Source organism: Podarcis vaucheri (genome assembly GCF_965113315.1).
Source record: "Podarcis vaucheri genome assembly, chromosome: 6".
Classification (NCBI taxonomy): Eukaryota; Metazoa; Chordata; class Lepidosauria; order Squamata; family Lacertidae; genus Podarcis; species Podarcis vaucheri.
The window spans coordinates 27,921,472-27,941,887 of NC_138764.1; the positions used below are offsets into that span (position 1 = coordinate 27,921,472).

The following is a 20,416-nucleotide window of genomic DNA, read 5'->3' on the forward strand; positions in this document are numbered from 1 at the left end:
TGTGGCTGGGTGATGCCAAGAACAAGATGGCACACTAAGATGGCACACTGCTCTCATCCAGCAGGACTTACCTTCTTTGAAGGACGAATGAGATAGGAATTCTAAAATTAATCAGAAAAGAAACAAATAAGCTGAGCCACAAGTGACTTTTATTCATCTAGAGATAATTTATGAGGCTTTGCATTTTACTTTAATTTAGCTTCATAAAGCTTAGAAGAACTAAGACCGAAAAACAAACAAAAAGAGATTCAGTGTGGATTACAGCTTGGCTTCGACATGAATTGCAATGAATGGATTTTCAGTTTGGCTGTTCAGTTGAAAATGAGCAGTGCCATTAGCAGCAACGTGGATTTGCGTTCCAGTGCAGAGGTTGCCTTCCTTTCGTCCCGAAATAACATCACAATAAGTGCCAGGGGGGAGACCGGTTGGTAACGTTACTGACAAGGCCCTGTACAAAAGAAAACAAAAATAATAATTGTATTTTTTAATGCCATTTTACATACTCGGTTTATATGCTTCTGGTCACATTGTCATTCTGTATCATTTGCTTCCCTGGGTGAACAAGCAGACATGCAAAAGACAAGCAGCAAAATTAATCTGCTATACAAATTTGGCAAATGACTTGCAACATGTAATTTATGAATGCCTTCATCTCTACATAAAATCATTACCTGTCATCATTATTAAACACAACGAACCCTTTGCCATCACGTCCAAACGCCACCTGGTTGTTGTCATCATCCCACCACCTTGTAATAGGTTGGCCGTACACTACATTTCGGAATGTCACCATGTTCCTAGAAATGAGACGTGTGTATCACTTCCTTATGCAAACGGCACAAGTCATTGGAATCCTAAACATCTGGAGAAACAGACTTTCTCCATCTCAAGAAGGCTCCCGCAGGAACAGATGACACATCTGGCGGCTTCTATTACCTTATTTGATTCCAACGATGTTCGCAGACCCAGCCGTTACCACAGGTGCCATTTGTGTTAATCGTAACAGGTTTAATTGATCCATCACTGTTGCTCGGTGGTCCAACCCAGTCATTTAGGTCCTAGTTATGGAATATGACATTTAAAGTGATTAGACAACAAGAAATGACACTATCACATGGCAAATAAAATTGACTGGCCGTGAGTCTCAACATGCTGGTTGATGTACCTTAAACCAGACCAGGTCTGTCGTAAGTCATGGCACCATGATAGACTAGATTATTCCCCAAATGAGTAGTCATGGCCTCCATTTAGAACAGGGGTAGCTAACCTGTGTCCCTCCAGCTCTCAGCCCCAACCAGCGTGGGCAATAGTCAGGTATGATGGGAATTGTAGTTGGGCCATGTGACTTATGACAGACCTGGCCTGATTTAAGGTACAACAACAAGGCTTCAAAATCTACTTGATTATACTGGTGAACCTTATAGCAAGCAAAGGTTCTGAGACTGGACTACACTGATGTGCTTGTCTGTCAGGGTTGGTTCTGATGCAGGTCAGCACTCAAGATGCAGAGACAGGCAGAAAAGTTCGCTCTTCATTCAAGAAAACAGCATACCAGGCAGCAATGCCTACAAACAGGACTGGCCCCTATGAAACTGTTGCCAGGACTGAAGGTATTTGCCTTCTACTTCCCACTAAGTCTCCTCCCCAGCTGGATGTCTCCCCAGCAGCCTTAAACTATGTCAGGGACCTTGGAGACAAGGGGGAGAGGAGCTTACTACAGGAGGAAAGCCAAGCTGTGCTTATTCAGCCTCTGGCCCCTCCTTCTCTGCTTCATGTCTTGAGTCTGCACTGCTTTCTGCATCTGGCTCTTCTCTCTCGCTCAAACCTGTTGCTTCTTCAGCCTCCCACCATTCTGCCCCCCTCTTTCATCCTCTGACCTGTTCTCAGTGTCCCACCACCACTCCCCAGGCTCTGAGCCTTCCTTCTCTCAGGCTTCCCTTAAGGTTCCCCGGCTGTTGCCTCCCACCACTGCTCTTCATCCTGCCAGTCCCTGCCATAACCCATCCTTGCACACTAGGTTTGATGGCCTGATACTTGTGAGGCACAGCCTTAGGCTAAATTTATTGTGGAAACCCGCCTAAGTCTATTTTGTGTGTATGGGAGGGAGGAGGGCTTTGCAGTCAGTGATCTCAGTCAAAAACATGAATCCTGCTTAAATCTCACCAAAACTAATCAAGACAAAAGACTGCTATCCTATGACGGTTACGTGAAATTAAGTCCCACTGAATCCAGTAAATCTTACTTCTGGGTGTAGACATGCACAGGATAACACTGCTAAATTGGAAACAGTCAACTTAAAGCATAGATTTCAACGGCTGCTCTGGCTTTGGGGTCAAAAAAACTGTTTTCCAAGTGTCAATACTATCCCTTAAGACAGAACGCCTTTGATATGGAATTAACAAATAGCTGTTGTGAACCGGAATAAAGTTACCTTTCCATGCTGGATAACTCTTGGCCATCTGTAACTTGACATTATTCGTGTAAATCCATAGGGGTGAGCAAGCATAAACCCAACTGCCATCTTATAGAGTCTGGAAAATGGATAAGAGGCACCTAGTTGCCAAAAGTGTACCAGAGTACAGAAAATAAGCAGGCCCAACAATTTCATATTCTCTTCCAAAGCAACTCCCCATTCCCGATAGTACAGTTCTCAGGTGTCTTACATTCATGCTGTGTATACTGCCAAGGAAACCTGAATTCTGCACCACACTAATAATTCATTATAGGTAGTTTATGTACAAGTGCAGAAGCAGCCAACATGCTGCCCTCTAGACATTGATGGAGACCAACTCCCATCAGCTGCAGTCAGCATGGCCAATAGCCAAGGATGTTAGATGTTAGCACCATCCAGAGGACATTCTGCGTCCTGCCACTTTCTCCAAATATGTGCTGTTTAAACACTGAGTCAGACCAGCAGAAATCTCTTCAATAGGAAGATAATTCAAGCAGAGATTAGATACAGCACAGTAATGTTCCAGTTTATAGACAAATAATTACTTTGGCTAAATGTAATGATATTTGGAATGACTTTATATAGAATATATGAGGTTACTGATAAAGAAATTAGTATTTGGATAATAAGACTATACACATTTTTATATATTAATGTATGGGAAGACATTTTTATATATTAATGTATGTCCAATAATCCACATTAGCCTAGGCTTCATCAGTAGAACAGGTTCATATGTAATGTTACAGGATAGTGGATCTTATAGCATAGTAGTGGCGAAACAAGGCTAATATACCGGAAATCCTTATCTTAGACTCTGTGAAAGGATTCTGAGGAACTGTAACAACCCTTCATGTGGATTATTGGACTCTATGAATAGACAGGTGGAATCATAGAATCATAGAGTTGGAATAGACCACAAGGGCCATCGAGTCCAACCCCCTGCCAAGCAGGAAACACCATCAGAGCACTCCTGACATATAGTTGTCAAGCCTCTGCTTAAAGACCTCCAAAGTAGGAGACTCCACCACACTCCTTGGCAGCAAATTCCACTGTCAAACAGCTCTTACTGTCAGGAAGTTCTTCCTAATGTTTAGGTGGAATCTTCTTTCCTGTAGTTTGGATCCATTCTCCGTGTCCGCTTCTCTGGAGCAGCAGAAAACAACCTTTCTCCCTCCTCTATATGACATCCTTTTATATATTTGAACATGGCTATCATATCACCCCTTAACCTCCTCTTCTCCAGGCTAAACATGCCCAGCTCCCTCATAAGGCATCGTTTCCAGGCCTTTGACCATTTTGGTTGCCCTCCTCTGGACACGTTCCAGTTTGTCAGTGTCCTTCTTGAACTGTGGTGCCCAGAACTGGAACAGATACTTATACTTGTATGGACCTTATGCATGAACTGACTAGCGAATGAACTGATCCACTGGGCTTTCTGCTTTTTTCATTGAACTTTATGAGACTTCCGTTGAAATCTACAATTTGATACAATGAATAGTATACCTTATTTATGCAAAAGTACAGCCGGTTACGTCTTGTGTGTTTATTGAGAATGTTTCACGTAACCATAGGGTTGTTGTTGTTGTTTTACCACTGGGTACCCAGCAGACCAATAGGATTCCTTCTCTTCTGAACTGCTTTTGATATCAGCATGCCTGGATATTCAGACCTCAGGAAATAAACATTGTTGCTCAATAACCCTAAAAGGACGCGCCTTACCTTGGGTTCCAGAAAGTAAGAATGGAGGCTCCACCAGCACCATGGCCCCTCTGGTTGTCGTGGTTATCTACAAAGACAATGGCTTTGTCAGAAGGCATCAAACTCCAGTTTTCTCCCCAGCGCCTAAATTGTGAAGAAATAATCAAAACTTTATTCACAATTCACTTCGGTGCAAACTACTGTTTATTTACCAGGTATATTTTTTTAGCCCACTGCTCATTACACGATCTCTGAGGGGGTGACAGCCAAACTGAAACAAAAACCATTCCAAAACAAAAACTGTGTATCTGAAGAAGTGTGCATGCACACGAAAGCTCATACCAAGAACTAACTTAGTTGGTCTTTAAGGTGCTACTGGAAGGAATTTTTTTATTTTGACTATGGCAGACCAACACGGCTACCTATCTGTAACTGGAACCATGGAAGGCACCACATTGAGCCGCATGAAATGGAAGAGGTATCTGAAGAAGTGTGCATGCACACGAAAGCTCATACCAAGAACTAACTTAGTTGGTCTTTAAGGTGCTACTGGAAGGAATTTTTTTATTTTGACTATGACAGACCAACACGGCTACCTATCTGTAACAAAAACCATTCCAGACAGCTTAAGAGCAGCTTTAGAAGTTTAGTGAAGATGATGATAATGATGATAATGATGAATTTGATTTATATACTGCCTTTTATCAAAAGATAAAACAAATTTTACAGAGCATAATAATAATAACATCATAAAAAGCACGATGATAGATAGCATAATAAAAAATGATCATAATAATGGTCTGATAATCCCCACCTTTAACAGGCCAAAGATTATTTAATGGCCAAAGTCCTTGGAAAAGAGGAATGGTTTGCTTGGCACCTAAAGACTTCTCTGGGGAGAGCATTCCACAGTCGAGGAACCACCACAGAAAAGGCCAATTCTTATGTTCAGAGACAGTTTTTAGAAATAATTTTATTATTTCTTGTTGGTGTCCTTGTTTCTCAATTTGATCCTTTTACATGGTTTTGTATGTTTTGCTGTATTCTATATGAAAGCACGTCGAAGTGCAAGTAGATAAATAGGTACTGCTCCGGCGGGAAGGTAAACGGTGTTTCCATGCACTGCTCTGGTTTGCCAGAAGCGGCTTAGTCATGCTGGCCACATGACCCGGAAGCTGTACGCTGGCTCCCTCGGCCAGTAAAGCGAGATGAGCGCCGCAACCCCAGAGTCGGTCACGACTGGTCAGGAGTCTGGACCTCTCAGGGAGAGGGAACATCGAGAAGGGCCTCAGGTGACAAGTACAGAGTCTGGGTTGGTTCTTATGGAGAGAAGTGGTTTTTACGTTATTGAGGTCCTGAGCTGCCTAAGAATTTATAGGTCAACACCAGCACTTTGAATTGGACCTGGAAACTAACTGACAGCCAGTAAAGCCAGGTCAGGATTGGGGTTATAAAAGCACCCAGTATCTGTCATAAAACAGGTAATAAAATACTCAGAATTGCAGTGGCAGCTAATGCTCCATAACCTCTTGGGCAAATGGACCAAAATGCCAAAAGTGTTGGATCCATTTGGGTTTCCAGGGGGAAGAAATTCCAGTCAGGGAACCACTACACATGTTTGCATTTTTATTTTTTTAAAAAAGGTGGGGGGGATGAATAATCCTGTCCTTCCAATTATAGGCTGAAAAGCACACCTGTGGCATTTCGTATACAAACCCCACTCCTGTTGTAGGCCATGACTGTATTACTGCGCTAGTGGGGGGGGGATCTGCAGTGTTTGGCTTCCATCTGCATGCAGTAGACCCCCTCTGCACCCCACCCTCAGTGTGTGGGCCCCTGGGCATGGATTGAGTCTTACTTTAAATTTGCCATCTTTTCTCCGTTCCATTTGCGGAGGACTGTCCCGAGTTCTGCGCCATATTTAAACTCAGTCACCCGGCCGTTTCTGAAGTATTCAGAGCTGTGGACCGCTTCACCGCCCAAGTCAATTACCTGGAAAAAGCCGGGGAAAGACACAGAGAAAAGGGATACACGATATTGATTTCAATTTGCTGCAGAAACCAACATCACTGAGAGAAGGTAGGCTACGGCAGGAATAGTCGGCGAGCTGAACTAAGACGTAAATATCTTGTGGTACGTACTGTGTTACATCTAGTGGTATCAATTTCGACTTATCTCCAATATGACCAGAGAAATGGTTTCGGCTATTATGGCCATTACCTTATGGAGCTGGTTTCCTCTGGCCTCTAGCATCTTACACTTTTGAAGCGAGAACAATGGAAATATATCAGGACGTGAAGCAGCTGACCTGAAGCACTTTCAAGTCCCGCCAATTGCAATACACTAAAATTAACGGTTCTTACAAAGGGCTCCACATAGAACAGCAAACTCCTCCCCAACCCAATATTTGCACTAGCAGCAGCTGTGCCCAAGTGTATCAGTTCTTCCATTCTTTTAAGCAATGTCTGAGGGCTGACCTGGAGAAAATAACTGCATTGTTGGGTAAGACCAAAGCTCCATGAGGTCTAGCATGTTGTCGGGGACCGTGTTGAGGAGGGCTGCACTGAGGAGGAATGGTGGGAGCCACCCCCTCCCCCTGCTCCTACATCTTCCCAGGAGGAGGAGGACAGTATAGATTTGGAACAGTGGTTTGCAGAGGGGCCTAGTTCAGAAGGCAGAAGCTGGGAAATACTGGATGGGGAACAGCTAGGAGAAGAAACTCTGGAAGAGAGAGGGTTAACAGATTCACAGTCTCTGGACAGCCCAAGGTCAAGAAGAGCTCAGAAAGTGGCAGAACAGAAAGCATAGAGGGTACAAGCTCAGATTACAAGGCGTAGGAGTGACATAGATTAATAGGAATGGAAGGGGGTGTAATCCTTAATTGGCAACACCGCCATTTCTAGGAGATGTGTTCTTTGTTCTCGCGCTGTGATTATTAAAGTTTCGAGCAGGTAAGGCGTTCCTTTCTTTGATCTTCTTATCTACTGCCACAGGGGGAGGAAGCCAATTCCCCGAAGCCTGACACATAAGTAAGCATGGCATGCAGAACAGTTTGAACACTGGAAAGTGCTAGACAAAATGCTTTAAATTCCTGTTACTTACCTCCTGATAGACGAAAGGCCGTGAACCTTTGGCAAACCACCGTGTGTTGAGGTCATGTGCTTTGCTTAAAATAGCAGCGATGTCCTCAGGCCACATGTGCTTGGAAGCATCGATTCGGAACCCTGCTACACCAATATCAATCAGGTGGTTGAGGTAGTTGGCCATTTTTGAACGCACATCATCCCTTCTTTGCGTGAGGTCAACGAGACCAGACAGGCGACAGTTGCGAACCTGTGCATGTGGGGAAAACCGCCATTGGTTTAGTGGCCAAAGCATAAACACGCAATAACCAAAGTACTTGTGACAGCTGCCCAACACCCATCCTGAACAAAAGCTCTTAGGATCTACTGACCCCACCAATTTATTCATCTCCACCCCCATCATTCAGCCCATCCAGCGCTGAGGGCCTTCTGGTGGTTCCCTCGCTGTGAGAAGTGAGGTTACAGGGAACCAGGCAGAGGGCCTTCTCGGTAGTGGCACCTGCCCTGTGGAACGCCCTCCCAGCAGATGTCAAGGCAATAAACAACTATTTTACTTTTAAAAGACAACTGAAGGCGGCCCTGTTTAGGGAAGTTTTTAAAGTCTGACACTGTATTGTTTTTAATATTCGGTTGGAAGCCACCCAGAGCGGCTGGGGAAACCCAGCCAGATGGGCGGGGTATAAATAAATTATTATTATTATTATTATTATTATTATTATTATTATTATTATTAGCAGCAGCAGCCATTTAAAGAACAAAAAATACATTTGGAACACAATTTCATACCTAAGACCCAATAAGATCCCGAGAAGGAAATAAATGGTATTGGTAGAAGCTTAGCTATATTGTAAGAGGGGAAGCTGGAATCTTCCAGGTATCACTGGGCTCCAGCTCCCATGATGCCTTAACCAATGGCCACATTGCTGAGGCTGATGGGAAATGAAGTCCAACAGCATCTTAAGAGAGCCAGGGATATCAGGTATCAATAGTGTAAAGCTTACCTGAACAGGATCACTGTAATTCTCAATATCCCCACTGTGTGTTTTGCATATCTCGTCATTGAAATCAAAGCTAGAATATGGGACGGCTGGGAAATCTCGGGTCCCTGCATTGAAATAACTGCCACAAGTCCCCCGGTTCCCAGAGCCAGCCCCAGAGCCACACATATGGTTGATTACAACGTCCACATAGATATACACCTGTGGAAGATACAAACAGCAGAGTTGCATGGTGGTTAGCGAGCCACTTGTTTTCAGTAATCTGTTTTAGCTTCTTCTAGCATCTCTCTATTTCTGTTCAGGTTTCTAGTCCTTAGCGTTCAGGATGTAGCCTTCCCAATCTTCCAGCTTGGGAAGGCTTCCCATCATTTTCGTCTCAGAATTTTGCAGTCTTACCATTTTAATCGATTGTTGGTTTATTATGCTCTTCAACGTTCTTTGGGTTGAAAAGCGGGACTGTCCAAAAATAAATAGTCACTGAAAGCCACTTACTCCGACATTGTTGCACCTGGCCACCATGTCTCTAAATTCATTTTCATTTCCGGAACGCGAACATAACTTGTAACTGATTGGTTGATATCTTTCCCACCACGGCCTCCAGGGACTCGTAATGACAAGGTTTTCATTTGGAGGAGAAACCTATATAATTAAAAAATGTAGTAAGCGAGTAGGAGATAAAAACGTAATTGAACTCTTCCTATCAGTCTAATGTTTGAAGGTAGATAGGCCCCTTTTAAATCATAGTTTGAACTAAAGAATGTGACGGATGTGACAATAAATACAGCAGTGCAAACATTAGCAATTATGTTAAGGGATGGTTAGTTTTGGTAGATGTGTGTGTGTGGGGGGGGGTTTGTAATGCCCCCTCCAAGATAATTTCTGTGGGATCACAGACCCTGCATCCATTACTCATACACTTTTATTTACCTTCAAGTATTCTTAACTGATGCATAACAATAGCTATCCCGAATGCTTTTCTCCATATGGGTTCATTTCAAACGCCAACACCTTGGCTATGTAGCATTTTATGTAATCCAGAGGTGGCCCATGGGAAAGCTCACTGGAATAACGTTACCATCTTTTCTTCCCATCTGAAGCTGGGAGGCCAGGCCTCAACTTCCACTATCTGGGCACCATGGACCACAATGTCCCCTCTCTAGTGTCTGACTGCTACATTTCAGATAGATGGGGAGCATGAAAAATGGCTTCCCAAGCGAAAGGGGGGGAAATGTATCATATGATATGGGAAGAAAGTGGGATTTTGCAAGATAATAAGCATCCCACAATCCAACTGCAAAAACTCAGGTATTGGATGCAGGGATTTGTGAGGTATGTTCCGGTTTGGCCTTAGGACAGGCATAGGCAAACTCGGCCCTCCAGATGTTTTGGGACTACAACTCCCATCATTCCTGACCACCAGTCCTGTTAGCTAGGGATGATGGGAGTTGTAGTCCCAAAACATCTGGAGGGCCGAGTTTGCCTATGCCTGCCTTAGGAGGCTGGTTTGGCCTCAGCTTTACTTTCAAAAGCTAATTTCTAGCTCTTGTGATTGCAAAGGGAGTTTTAAAGGCATGCAGCTGGTGTTTGCAATGTCTTAGAAGTCGTGATGGGAGAGGATTTGCTGAGTGGGATTTCCAGTTCTTAGGGCGCAGAATTTCAGTAGCCTGCTTAGCTCTTTTATCATTTATTCCACAGAACCAGAATAAATGATTAAAAGGAATATATATATATATATATATATATATATATATATTCATTCATTCCATTTTACAGCAGCAGTTTCCCAAGAAGTTTGCAGTGGTATATAAGGTTCTCCCTTGCCAACAAAGGTCCGTATAGTTAAAGCCATGGTTTCCCCAGTAGTGATGTATGGAAGTGAGAGCTGGACCATCAAGAAGGCTGATCGCCGAAGAATTGATGCTTTTGAATTATGGTGCTGGAGGAGACTCTTGAGTGGACTGCAAGAAGATCAAACCTATCCATTCTTAAGGAAATCAGCCCTGAGTGCTCACTGGAAGGACAGATCGTGAAGCTGAGGCTCCAATACTTTGGCCACCTCATGAGAAGAGAAGACTCCCTGGAAAAGAGCCTGATGTTGGGAAAGATGGAGGGCACAAGGAGAAGGGGACGACAGAGGACGAGATGGTTGGACAGTGTTCTCGAAGCTACAAACATGAACCTGACCAAACTGCGGGACCATGGGGTCACGAAGAGTCGGACACGACTAAACGACTAAACAACAACCTCCACAGCAATTTTATCCTCAAAACAACCCTGTCAGCTGGTCAGCTCCAGTGAACTTGATGCCTGATTCCCACCCGCTAGCTCTTAAATACGTGTCAAGTGTCTCGATTTGTACAGTATAACATATCCTGGTCCAGCCTCTGTGAGACACATTTTGTTACTATCTCAGTACAGAGCATTCACAAACCCTGCTACTAAAGTTCATTGACTAGGACTTCTTTTTCTAAACTCTATTAATATTTAACCTAGTGCAAATCCTCAATAAATGGTATTCTGGTAAACTGAGGGCAAGTCCACACAAACACCTGCTGGGAATTGTTGCTTTATAGTGGACAGAACAGGCAAATACACTCCTCCCCATTAGGCATATTTAGGTACCGTGTAAGTCAGTCGCCCCAAGACTACGTCTACAAGTGGAGAAGACCGATTTGTGTGATTCTTCCCCTCTTTAAGGGGGGAGAAAAATATTACATTAAATCCAACAGTGGAGGTAGAAGATAGCCTTCCTAGGCATGAATTTGTCAAACTACACACTACATGTTATGTGAAGCAAGACGTTTTTTCGTCTGACCTGAACCTTCAAACATGGCCCCAGATTCTAGTATTTCTAACATTCATTGGAAGGCTGCAAGTTCTATTATTACGATAGAAGAGAAAACCTTCTCCCTATTCGCTTTCTCCAGATCAGGCATCATTTTATCCAGCTCTGTCACATCCTCCTTTGTTCTAAGCGAAGAAACTCCAGCATAGTAGCCATATCAGACGCCATTTTCCTCAACCTTTTCCAGCTCCACAATATCCTTTGTGAGGTGAGGCCCAGACAAATGTGGGTTTATCAGTGGACCATCCATCTCATACATGCATGGTGAGAAGACTATGAGTGTATTAACTGGGTGCTATGAACTGGATGGTTTGAAGCTCAACATCAAAAAACCAAAGATCATGGCCACTGGTCCCATCACCTCCTCTCAAATAGAAGGGGAAGAAATGGAGGCAGTGAGAGATTTTACTTTCTTGGGCTCCATGATCACTGCAGATGGTGACAGCAGCCATGAAATTAAAAGACGCCTGCTTCTTGGGAGAAAAGCAATGACAAACCTGGACAGCATCTTAAAAAGCAGAGACATCACCTTGCCAACAAAGGTCTGTATAGTTAAAGCTGTGGTTTTCCCAGTAGCGATGTAATGAAGTGAGAGCTGGACCATAAAGAAGGCTGATCGCCGAAGAAGTGATGCTTTTGAATTCTGGTGCTGGAGGAGACTCTTGAGAGTCCCACGGACTGCAAGAAGATCAAACCTATCCATTCTTAAGGAAATCAGCCCTGAGTGCTCACTGGAAGGACAGATCCTGAAGCTGAGACTCCAATACTTTGGCCACCTCATGAGAAGAGAAGACTCCCTGGAAAAGACCCTGATGTTGGGAAAGATGGAGGGCACAAGGAGAAGGGGATGAGAGAGGATGAGATGGTTGGATAGTTTTCTGAAAGCTACCAGCATGAGTTTGACCAAACTGCGGGAGGCAGTGGAAGACAGGAGTGCCTGGCACGCTCTGGTCCATGGGGTCACGAAGAGTCGGACACGACTAAACGACAACAACAACATGAACTGGATGGTAGAAACTCATCCAGAATCTACCAGATAGTTATTTTGCCTTCAGCAAACGAGAGAGTACTAACCTGGACACCTGCAAATCCATTTGGGGCTAAGTAATGTTCACATTCAAGAGCAATGTCAATCCAGCGCCACTCAAAGAGGTGGACAATAGATGTCCTTACAGGCTTCGGATTGGTCTTGTATTGGGTCCAGCAAAGTCCAAAGGCCGCCAGGAGAAGAAGAAACAGGTTCTTCATGTTGTCCTTGATACTCGGTGACATCCTTCTCAACAGCCTTCTGCACTTCTGAAGGGAGAGCAAAGCACAGTTTAACAATTGCACCCTGACACTCCACCTTGTTAGTAGCATGTAGTTTTAAAGCACAGACAACTGTGGGGGAATCTGTGGCACAGGCTGCTACCAATAATATAAATGTCAGTGGGGTGAAAGAGACAGTGCTTGTTGGTTTAATGTGGTCAACATGTTGGACAAGTTCAGCAATTTATAGTGAGTCTCTGAATTCAGTCCCAAGCACAGACCTTCCAAGTTTCCCTATTTTCCAATGACAGTTCTGGATTTACAGAAGCCGTCCCGGTTTCTGATTTGATCCCGGAATGTCCTGCTATTGTCACTATTTTCATTGGAGAAATGTCAGAGGGTATGGAGTTATGTGACCCTTGAGCTAAGGAGATAAATAACTATGCAACCTTTAGAAGACATCTAAAGGCAGCCCTGTATTGGGAAGTTTTTTTAACGTTTAATGTTTTATTATGTTTCTATATATGCTGGGGCAACCCACTCAGATGGGTGAAGTATAAATAATAAAAGTAATATTATTATGGAATAGGACATCACTGTTTTCAGTGGAGAAATGCTGGAGGGTATGCAAACACACAGAGAGACTGTGATAAACACAGATAAAATCAGGATTAGGGTCATGCGTGTGGCCATACCAAATCGAAGCATGGAGAGTGTGCATTCACCTCAGCATTCATGAACTTAGGAGTCTAGAATAAGGGAAGTTCTGTCAACCACAGATGGGCAAAAACCCATGTGCAATACCCACCCTAGCTCATGTTTCTTCAGAATAATAATTTTAGAAATCCTGAATTTTGTCTCAGGCCAGGGCATGAGATGAGAGTTTCACCTGGCTTAAATTTGCTGTTGCAAAGATCCTCGTTTTGAATTCTGTATTTTAGTTATCAGTTTTGAATATGTTATTATCTCACACTGAGCCCCGAGAGAGAGAATGGTTTTGCATGTTGCTGCAGGCACTGCTTTTTCGGCACAGGAATGTGACTCGTTTAAAAACATTAAATCATAATAAATATAAATCCATCACATTGCTCAGGCATCGTATCAAACTGGAAAGGGCACAACGCTGCTATTTGAGGTGGCGTGCATGTGGGCACCTGCATTCAATCCTCCCCGATTCCTGATCCAATGATTTGACGTATGTTTTAAGCATTCACTTTTGCCAAAGTTCCCTAGGTGATATTGAATAGCACAGCTTCATTTCCCCTAACTGAGCTTGCTTAATCAAAGAAAAGAACTTGTCAAACGAATTCCAGTTAAAGCTTTGCCTAACCCCAGCTGCCAGACCAACGAGAGCTCTTTGCAAAGCTCTCAGCACGTTAGCAACACTTCAAACTGGATTTAACATTTTAAATTTTAAACCATTTTTTTTTAAAAAAAAACAACAACAAAAAACCTCGAGCTGTTAGAAAGCCCAGATGTAACACCGTGCAAGTTGGCGTTAGAATACCTTAGTTACTCTGGCAACAAAACAAATTGGAGAATTGACAGATGTGACTGCTGAAGGCTGAGATTACAAACTACGATGATGAGGAACATCTTTTCTTTCCGCTTTTGGTGTTCGTTTAGGATCCCGGATCTATTTAGCAGAAATGTTCATTAAATGACAATTCTGCTTTTTTCTTGGATTTTCCCATCAAAAGTCAAACTGTAGAGCCATGACATGGGTGGGGGCCTCAATCTTCCCCTCCTTGATTTTCAAAGCCTGCTGGTTTATACAACAGCAGTAACAAAAGTGGCACCATCACCACCTCACTGCAGGTACTGTCTGTGCCAGCTAACCATAAGGAAGGAAGGGACCAAATTATGAGTTCAGCTTGCATTAGTGACTCAGAGCTCTAAGCACTACACACACCAGCTCTATCTGTGGCACAGTTCTGTAGCAGACCAGCCTTTCACTCAGGTATTTTCCTTTGGGAGGGCATCTAAGCCTATAAAAACAGACTCATTGCCTTGTATGATCAGGCAAAGGTCCAGATTCTGTTTGTATCAGAAGTCCCCACTATGTCTCATACTAAGCAAGCCCCTTGGCTAATTCCCACATATATAATGGAACAGTGGTACCTCGGGTTACAGACGCTTCAGGTTACAGACACTTCATGTTACAGACTCCGCTAACCCAGAAATAGTACCTCGGGTTAAGAACTTTGCTTCAGGATGAGAAGAGAAATCGTGCTCCAGCGGCGCGGCAGCAGCAGGAGGCCCCATTAGCTAAAGTGGTGCTTCAAGTTAAGAACAGTTTCAGGTTAAGAACGGACCTCCAGAACTAATTAAGTTCTTAACCCAAGGTACCACTGTATAAGCAAAGCCATCTCCCTAAACAGGGTCAGTCTGGAATTTGAATCTATAGTATGTTTGGTGTTCTATCATGTTTTTATATGTGCTGGAAGCTGCCCAGAGTGGCTGGGGCAACCCAACCAAATGGGTGGGATATAAATAAAATTGCTGTTGTTGTTGACTCTTCCAAAACAAGAGTCATGCCCTCTAGTGCTGTGGTCCCCAGTGAGCTAAGTATTGCAGACCCCTTGTTTTTCAAAAGCCAAGCTATGGACCCCCTACTTTAGAAAGAAAGAAAAAAGTTACATCTCCATGGTAGCTTTTGTTATGTGAATGGTGCCACAGACCCACTGGGCAGGTTACTACCAACTGGGAAGGCGACTAGTCCAGTCCAGGCTCACCAATCTCTGAGAGCCAGTGTGGTGTGGTGGTTAAGAGCAGTAGTCTCGTAATCTGGGGAACCGGGTTTGAGTCTCCGCTCCTCCACATGCAGCTGCTGGGTGACCTTGGGCCAGTCATACTTCTTTGAAGTCTCTCAGCCCCACTCACCTCACAGAGTGTTTGTTGTGGGGGAGGAAGGGAAAGGAGAATGTTAGCCGCTTTGAGACTCCTTAAAGGGAGTGAAAGGCGGGATATCAAATCCAAACTCTTCTTCTTCCTCTTCTTCTTCTTCTTCTTCTTCTATGTACCCAAAGACTGAAAAGGTCTTTTGTTAGTTCATCACTCTGCTTTGTACCAACAGATCAGGCTGTAACCTTTCTTTTCCCTTTGTCTTACAATAATATATATGATTAAAACAGCCATAAAAAACACAATTCTCTTAATGTATGCAGTGGGAGGAAGTTGGTCCCATTTCACGTTCTATTCCATGTGCCTGGGTAGCTCAGCTGGTTACAACGTGGTGCTGATAATGCTGGGGTACAGGACAGTTTCATAGTCCTGCATTGCAGAGCGGCTGACTAGATCAGGGGTCAGCAAACTTTTTCAGCAGGGGGCCGGTTCACTGTCCCTCAAGACCTTGTGGGGGGCTGGATTATACTTTGGGGGGGGTGAATGAATTCCTATGCCCCACAAATAACCCAGAGATGCATTTTAAATAAAAGCACACATTCTGCTCATGTAAAAATACCAGGCAGGCCCCATAAATAACCCAGAGATGCATTTTAAATAAAAGGTCACATTCTACTCATGTAAAAACACGCTGATTCCCAGACCGTCAGTGGGCCAGATTTAGAAGGCAATTGGGCCAGATCCAGCCCCCGGGCCTTAGTTTGCCTACCCATGGACTAGATGATTCTCTAGTCACTTCCAACCCTACGATTCTATTACTCTTATGTTGCTCAAGAAACCTTTAAAATGATCCCACCCTACCGTATATCACCTCAGTAGATTGGAAGGCATACAAATTGGCTGAAATACCTCGGGGGAAAGTGTGCGCGGTCTTTTCACCAAATGCAGCCAAGTCACTCCTCGCAATGCAGACCAAGGTTGCTTGCACTCCAGCATTCATAGTAAGCTGCCAGGAAGCGGATTTTGCAACGGTGACTATTAGGCAGCAAGGGCATGGAGACTCATCCCCCCCGCCCCCCCACACCCCGCAACTCTGAAATGCAGGGGGTTGGACTAGATGCCTCGCGTGGTCCTTTCCAACTTTACAATTCTATTATTCTATGTTCTAGGCCAGGGGTCTGCAACCTTTAAGACAAAAAGAGCCACTTGGACCTGTTTCTGAAGAAAAAAAACCTGGGGAAAAAACTCGTCATTATGAAAATAACTTTTTTGTCACTTTTTTATTATTTCTTTGTTTGACCCCTCAGAATTACTCCTCCTCATAGAAATAAACGTTAAATTAACAAGTTACCTTTTTTGTGTGTGTGTTCTTCACTCCCCTTCAAAACAGTGACCAGCGTACATGCCCCTTACAATGTAGCGGGCGGGCGGGAAGGTGACGTCGGGACGGTGCGTGACTAATGCACGCACCACCCCCATGCGACATCACAGTCAGTACAGCGCCCGCCACAGTGGGGAGTGTCGGGGCGCACAATGCGCCTCCTCCCCTCGATAGTATCCGCCCCGGAGCCGCGGCAAAGGTGTAAAAGAGCCACATGCGGCTCCGGAGCCGCGATTTGCAGACCCGTTCTAGGCTATGGAAATATTATTCCCACTCACATAAACTGCAAGGAAACTGAGGCGCTCCTCCATTCATCCTCATCCTCAGATGGATAATAATTATTAATTATTATTAAATTATTATTATTAATTAATTTATTATTATATTATTATTTTTTATTTATAGGAAGAGAGAAGGTGGCCAATTTCTGAATGGGCAAGTGGTTGGAAGAAGGGCTGCCTCACCTACAGTCAGGGGCTGCAAAAGGTTTTGCTCTTCAATGGCATCCTGAGACTGATGGGCAGAATTTCTCAGAACCACATGGATTGAGTGGTGGGCAGGCTCTGATGACTCTGAATCCATGCCTGAGCCAATCAGAGGGACTGAAAGGAGGAGCCTGCATTTCTGAACACCAAGATTCCAACCCAGCAGAATGCAAGGAGAGACTTCCAAAATACATTTTTTTCAAAAAAGCATTGAACATCCACCAATCAGCTGTTTGGCAGGGAAGAGAACAGAATCCATTTCTCTGTTCCAAACAACTAGTCAGTGGGACACCAGTTTTCCAGAACTGGAAATGCATGCACAGGAACGCTTACTGCATTTGGTGTCTCCCATTCAGCCACAGATGCACACCCAGAAATCTCTCTCTGCGCATGTATGTCCCTTAGTTGGAAGGGGAGACAAAATGATAATTCTTACACTGCACTTTATTTTTGCAGAGCCATCTCCTTGCTGTTGCTTCAGCTACAAAGGAGAAAGAACGAACTTCTGTGTGCCAATGTGCTCTTTTGGAACCTGCTTCGCTGCGCAGTGTGCCAGTCGACAATGTGCAGGTCTGCCAGACGCAGTTGCCACCAGCTGTCACCGCATTTTGCAGCCGCAGCTAGAAGCACAACTGCTTGGAACGAGCAAAACTGACACTGCCCCATTTCAATACGGAAATCGAGTTTGGGAACGGCGGCAGACCCAACTGAATAGAGACAAAACAGCCGCCCATGAACTGTTTAATGAGCTCAGCTCTCACTAAATGTGAGCCAGCATAGCGGAGGAATTAATTTACTGTAAGATTAGGATGCTTTGCCTGCTTTCCCATGGGAAAAATAGAACCCGTTTGCTGAATTATGTGGAATGAGGGTATTATTATTTAAGAGAGTACATTTCAGGCTATTTGTGCATCAGAAGTGACTTTTGGAGAGAGCCTTGCAAACAAACCCAATAAACTTACTGGCCTCTACAAATGATATTAGCTTGTCTATCCACTCATAGACGCTCCTTCCTTGGAGGTTTCCAAGCAGAGTTTGGATGACCATCTGTCAGGGATGCTTTAGTTGAGATTACTGTACCTGCTTAGTCCCACTTAAAAGTGAAGGGTGCTGGAGACATTAACAAAGAGCCATCACCTGTGGCCGAAACTATGTTAGGCAAGCCAGCAGCCTGCATCCCCAAATGCTGATAGCTCGCTAATCCCACCTTGCTGCAATGGGCACTCATTATGCAAAGTTAGGGATGCTTCAAGGTCCAAATATATCGGAATTACAGTGCTACCTCGGGTTACATACGCTTCAGGTTACAGACTCCGCTAACCCAGAAGTACCTCGGGTTAAGAACTTTGTTTCACGATGAGAACAGAAATCGTGCTCCAGTGGCGAGGCAGCGGCAGGAGGCCCCATCAGCTAAAGTGGTGCTTCAGGTTAAGAACAGTTTCAGGTTAAGAACAGACCTCCAGAACAAATTAAGTTCTTAACCCGAGGTACCACTGTACATGCACACAGTTAGTTCCCAGGCCGCCTGGTACTTGGCAGAATTTGTAATGGAGTGCTAGTATATCTAACTGATATATATATATATATATAGTCACCATTAGACAAACAGGAAGATGTCTCTGTCTCCATACCAAATGCATCCATTTTGGAGGGGAGGATATAAGACTTGAGAGGAGGTGGAAATAACATTACTGCAATGCAAATGCCCTACCCTTCCAGAGCTGCCATTAGCCATAGAAAGCGGGCAGGATATACAGGATTTTCTTCTAGATCAGGGATGGTGAACTGATGCTCTCCAAATAGGACTCCAAGTCCCATCAGCCCCTGCCAACATGGGCAATGCTAAGAAACCATGGGAGTTGCAGGCCAGCAAAATCTGTGAGATTCAAAACTTCTAAATTACACATGGTTTGGCTTTTATTTTTGTATTTGCTGGAAAGTAAGGAAGAAGCAGCTAGTATATCTGGGTCTGGTTATACTTTCTTGGAATAAGCCGAGAAATATATGGACAGAGCTGCCTGACCCATCACTATCATCATCAAGCCTTACTGGACCAGCGCTTCATGAAAAAATCTGGGACTCGCCCTGCTTATCCTCTTGCAAATCTGGTAGCAATCCTGGCGCATGCCTAGTTAGAAATAGGCTCTACAAAATCCATGAAAGTTGCATTATGGTTCGAACAGAATCACAGAACTGTAGAGTCTGGAGGAACCCCCAGAGAAATCTAGTCCAACCCCCTGCAGTGCAGGAATTAACGAATGCAGCCCTTCTCAAAGCCAGTTTCAGGACTTGGGTGAATCCTATTCGCACTAAATTTCAGGGGCCCATGAACAATCGCACTAAAACTCTCGTTTTGTTTTTAATCCGGATTTTTATGAGCACGGAACCTAAAAGTAGGACTGCCAAGAAAGGGATTTTAAAAAAAAATCTTGCAACAATCTCAATTGCTGCGTCACTTTTCGACTGGTGCAACCTCTCCCGAGAAGGAAAGGGTTTTATCTGGCGTTTTCCTGCAGGCGCCCTCCCTCCCCGGATTAGCAGAGAAGAATCCCATTGAATGCATTGCAGGTCGCATACCTACGCGCTCGGAGGCTTAATACAAGGCACGGCTCCCCTCGCGACTCCCCTAAGGGCTCCCACCTTTGCAATGCACGGCTCGCAGTAGAGGGGACGGCAGCCAATCATTGGAAAGGAAGCAAACGACGTCCCGCCTCTGCAACCGGCTTGTGTGGCTCAGGTTGTCTTTCACTCAAGTCTTGGGCAAAATTCTCACGCCTGGTTGCATAAACACCTGCATGCTGCCCTCTAGCGTTCATGCTTTTAATTTTCACCGCAAGGTGCTCTTTTCTGCCTGGTATCGGAATCATAGGATTGTATACAGTGGTACCTCGGTTTACAGACGCTTCAGGTTACAGACTCCACTAACCCAGAAATAGTACCTCGGGTTAAGTACTTTGCTTCAGGATGAGAACAGAAATCATGCGGCAGCAGCGGGAGGCCCCATTAGCTGAAGTGGTGCTTCAGGTTAAGAACAGGTTAAGAATGGACCTCCAGAACGAATTAAGTTCTTAACCTGAGGTACCACTGTAGTTATAATAATAATTTATTATTTTGTATCCCGCCCATCTGGCTGGGCTTCCCCAGTTACTCTGGGAGGCTCCCAACAAAATATTTAAAACACAATAAAACATCAAACATTAAAAACTTCCCTAAAAAGGGTTGCCTTCAGAGGTCTTCTAAAAGTCAGATAGTTGTTTATTTCCTTTGGAATTATAAGAGTTGGAAGGGACCACAAGGGTCATCTAATCCACCCCTCTGCAACATGGGGCTCAAACCCACAAACCTCAGGTTAAGAGCCTCCTGCTCTACCGAGATATTT

General features: G+C 44.2%; 1 protein-coding gene across 2 annotated transcripts; it reads right to left on the reverse strand.

The window, feature by feature from the left end:
* Positions 1-127: 127 nt before the first annotated feature.
* LOC309535110 (pancreatic alpha-amylase-like) lies at positions 128-19,734 on the reverse strand. 2 transcript variants are annotated; one of them, XM_082227905.1, is made up of 12 exons: positions 19,615-19,719; positions 16,081-16,177; positions 12,154-12,375; positions 8,727-8,873; positions 8,238-8,435; positions 7,256-7,486; positions 6,012-6,145; positions 4,175-4,297; positions 2,432-2,531; positions 937-1,058; positions 672-797; positions 128-448 (listed from the first exon to the last, which is right to left on the reverse strand). In XM_082227905.1, the coding sequence occupies exons 2-12, from the start codon at positions 16,165-16,167 to the stop codon at positions 259-261; spliced, it is 1,680 nt and encodes a 559-aa protein (XP_082084031.1). In that variant the 5' UTR covers positions 16,168-16,177; positions 19,615-19,719; the 3' UTR covers positions 128-258. The 2 variants fall into 2 exon arrangements, with proteins under 2 accessions (XP_082084031.1, XP_082084032.1); XM_082227906.1 differs by lacking the exon at positions 16,081-16,177 and having other exon boundaries at positions 19,615-19,734.
* Positions 19,735-20,416: the final 682 nt, after the last annotated feature.

Bases quoted from the DNA above. Each gene is read 5' to 3' on its own strand.
- LOC309535110 (XM_082227905.1), bottom strand. From the start codon at position 16,167: ATGCTGGAGTGCAAGCAACCTTGGTCTGCATTGCGAGGAGTGACTTGG. The intron at 8,874-12,153 runs GTTAGTACTCTC...TTAATTATATAG, and splicing joins ATGGATTTGCAGGTGTCCAG to GTTTCTCCTCCAAATGAAAA. The intron at 798-936 runs GTAATAGAAGCC...TCTCATTTCTAG, and splicing joins CATCGTTGGAATCAAATAAG to GAACATGGTGACATTCCGAA.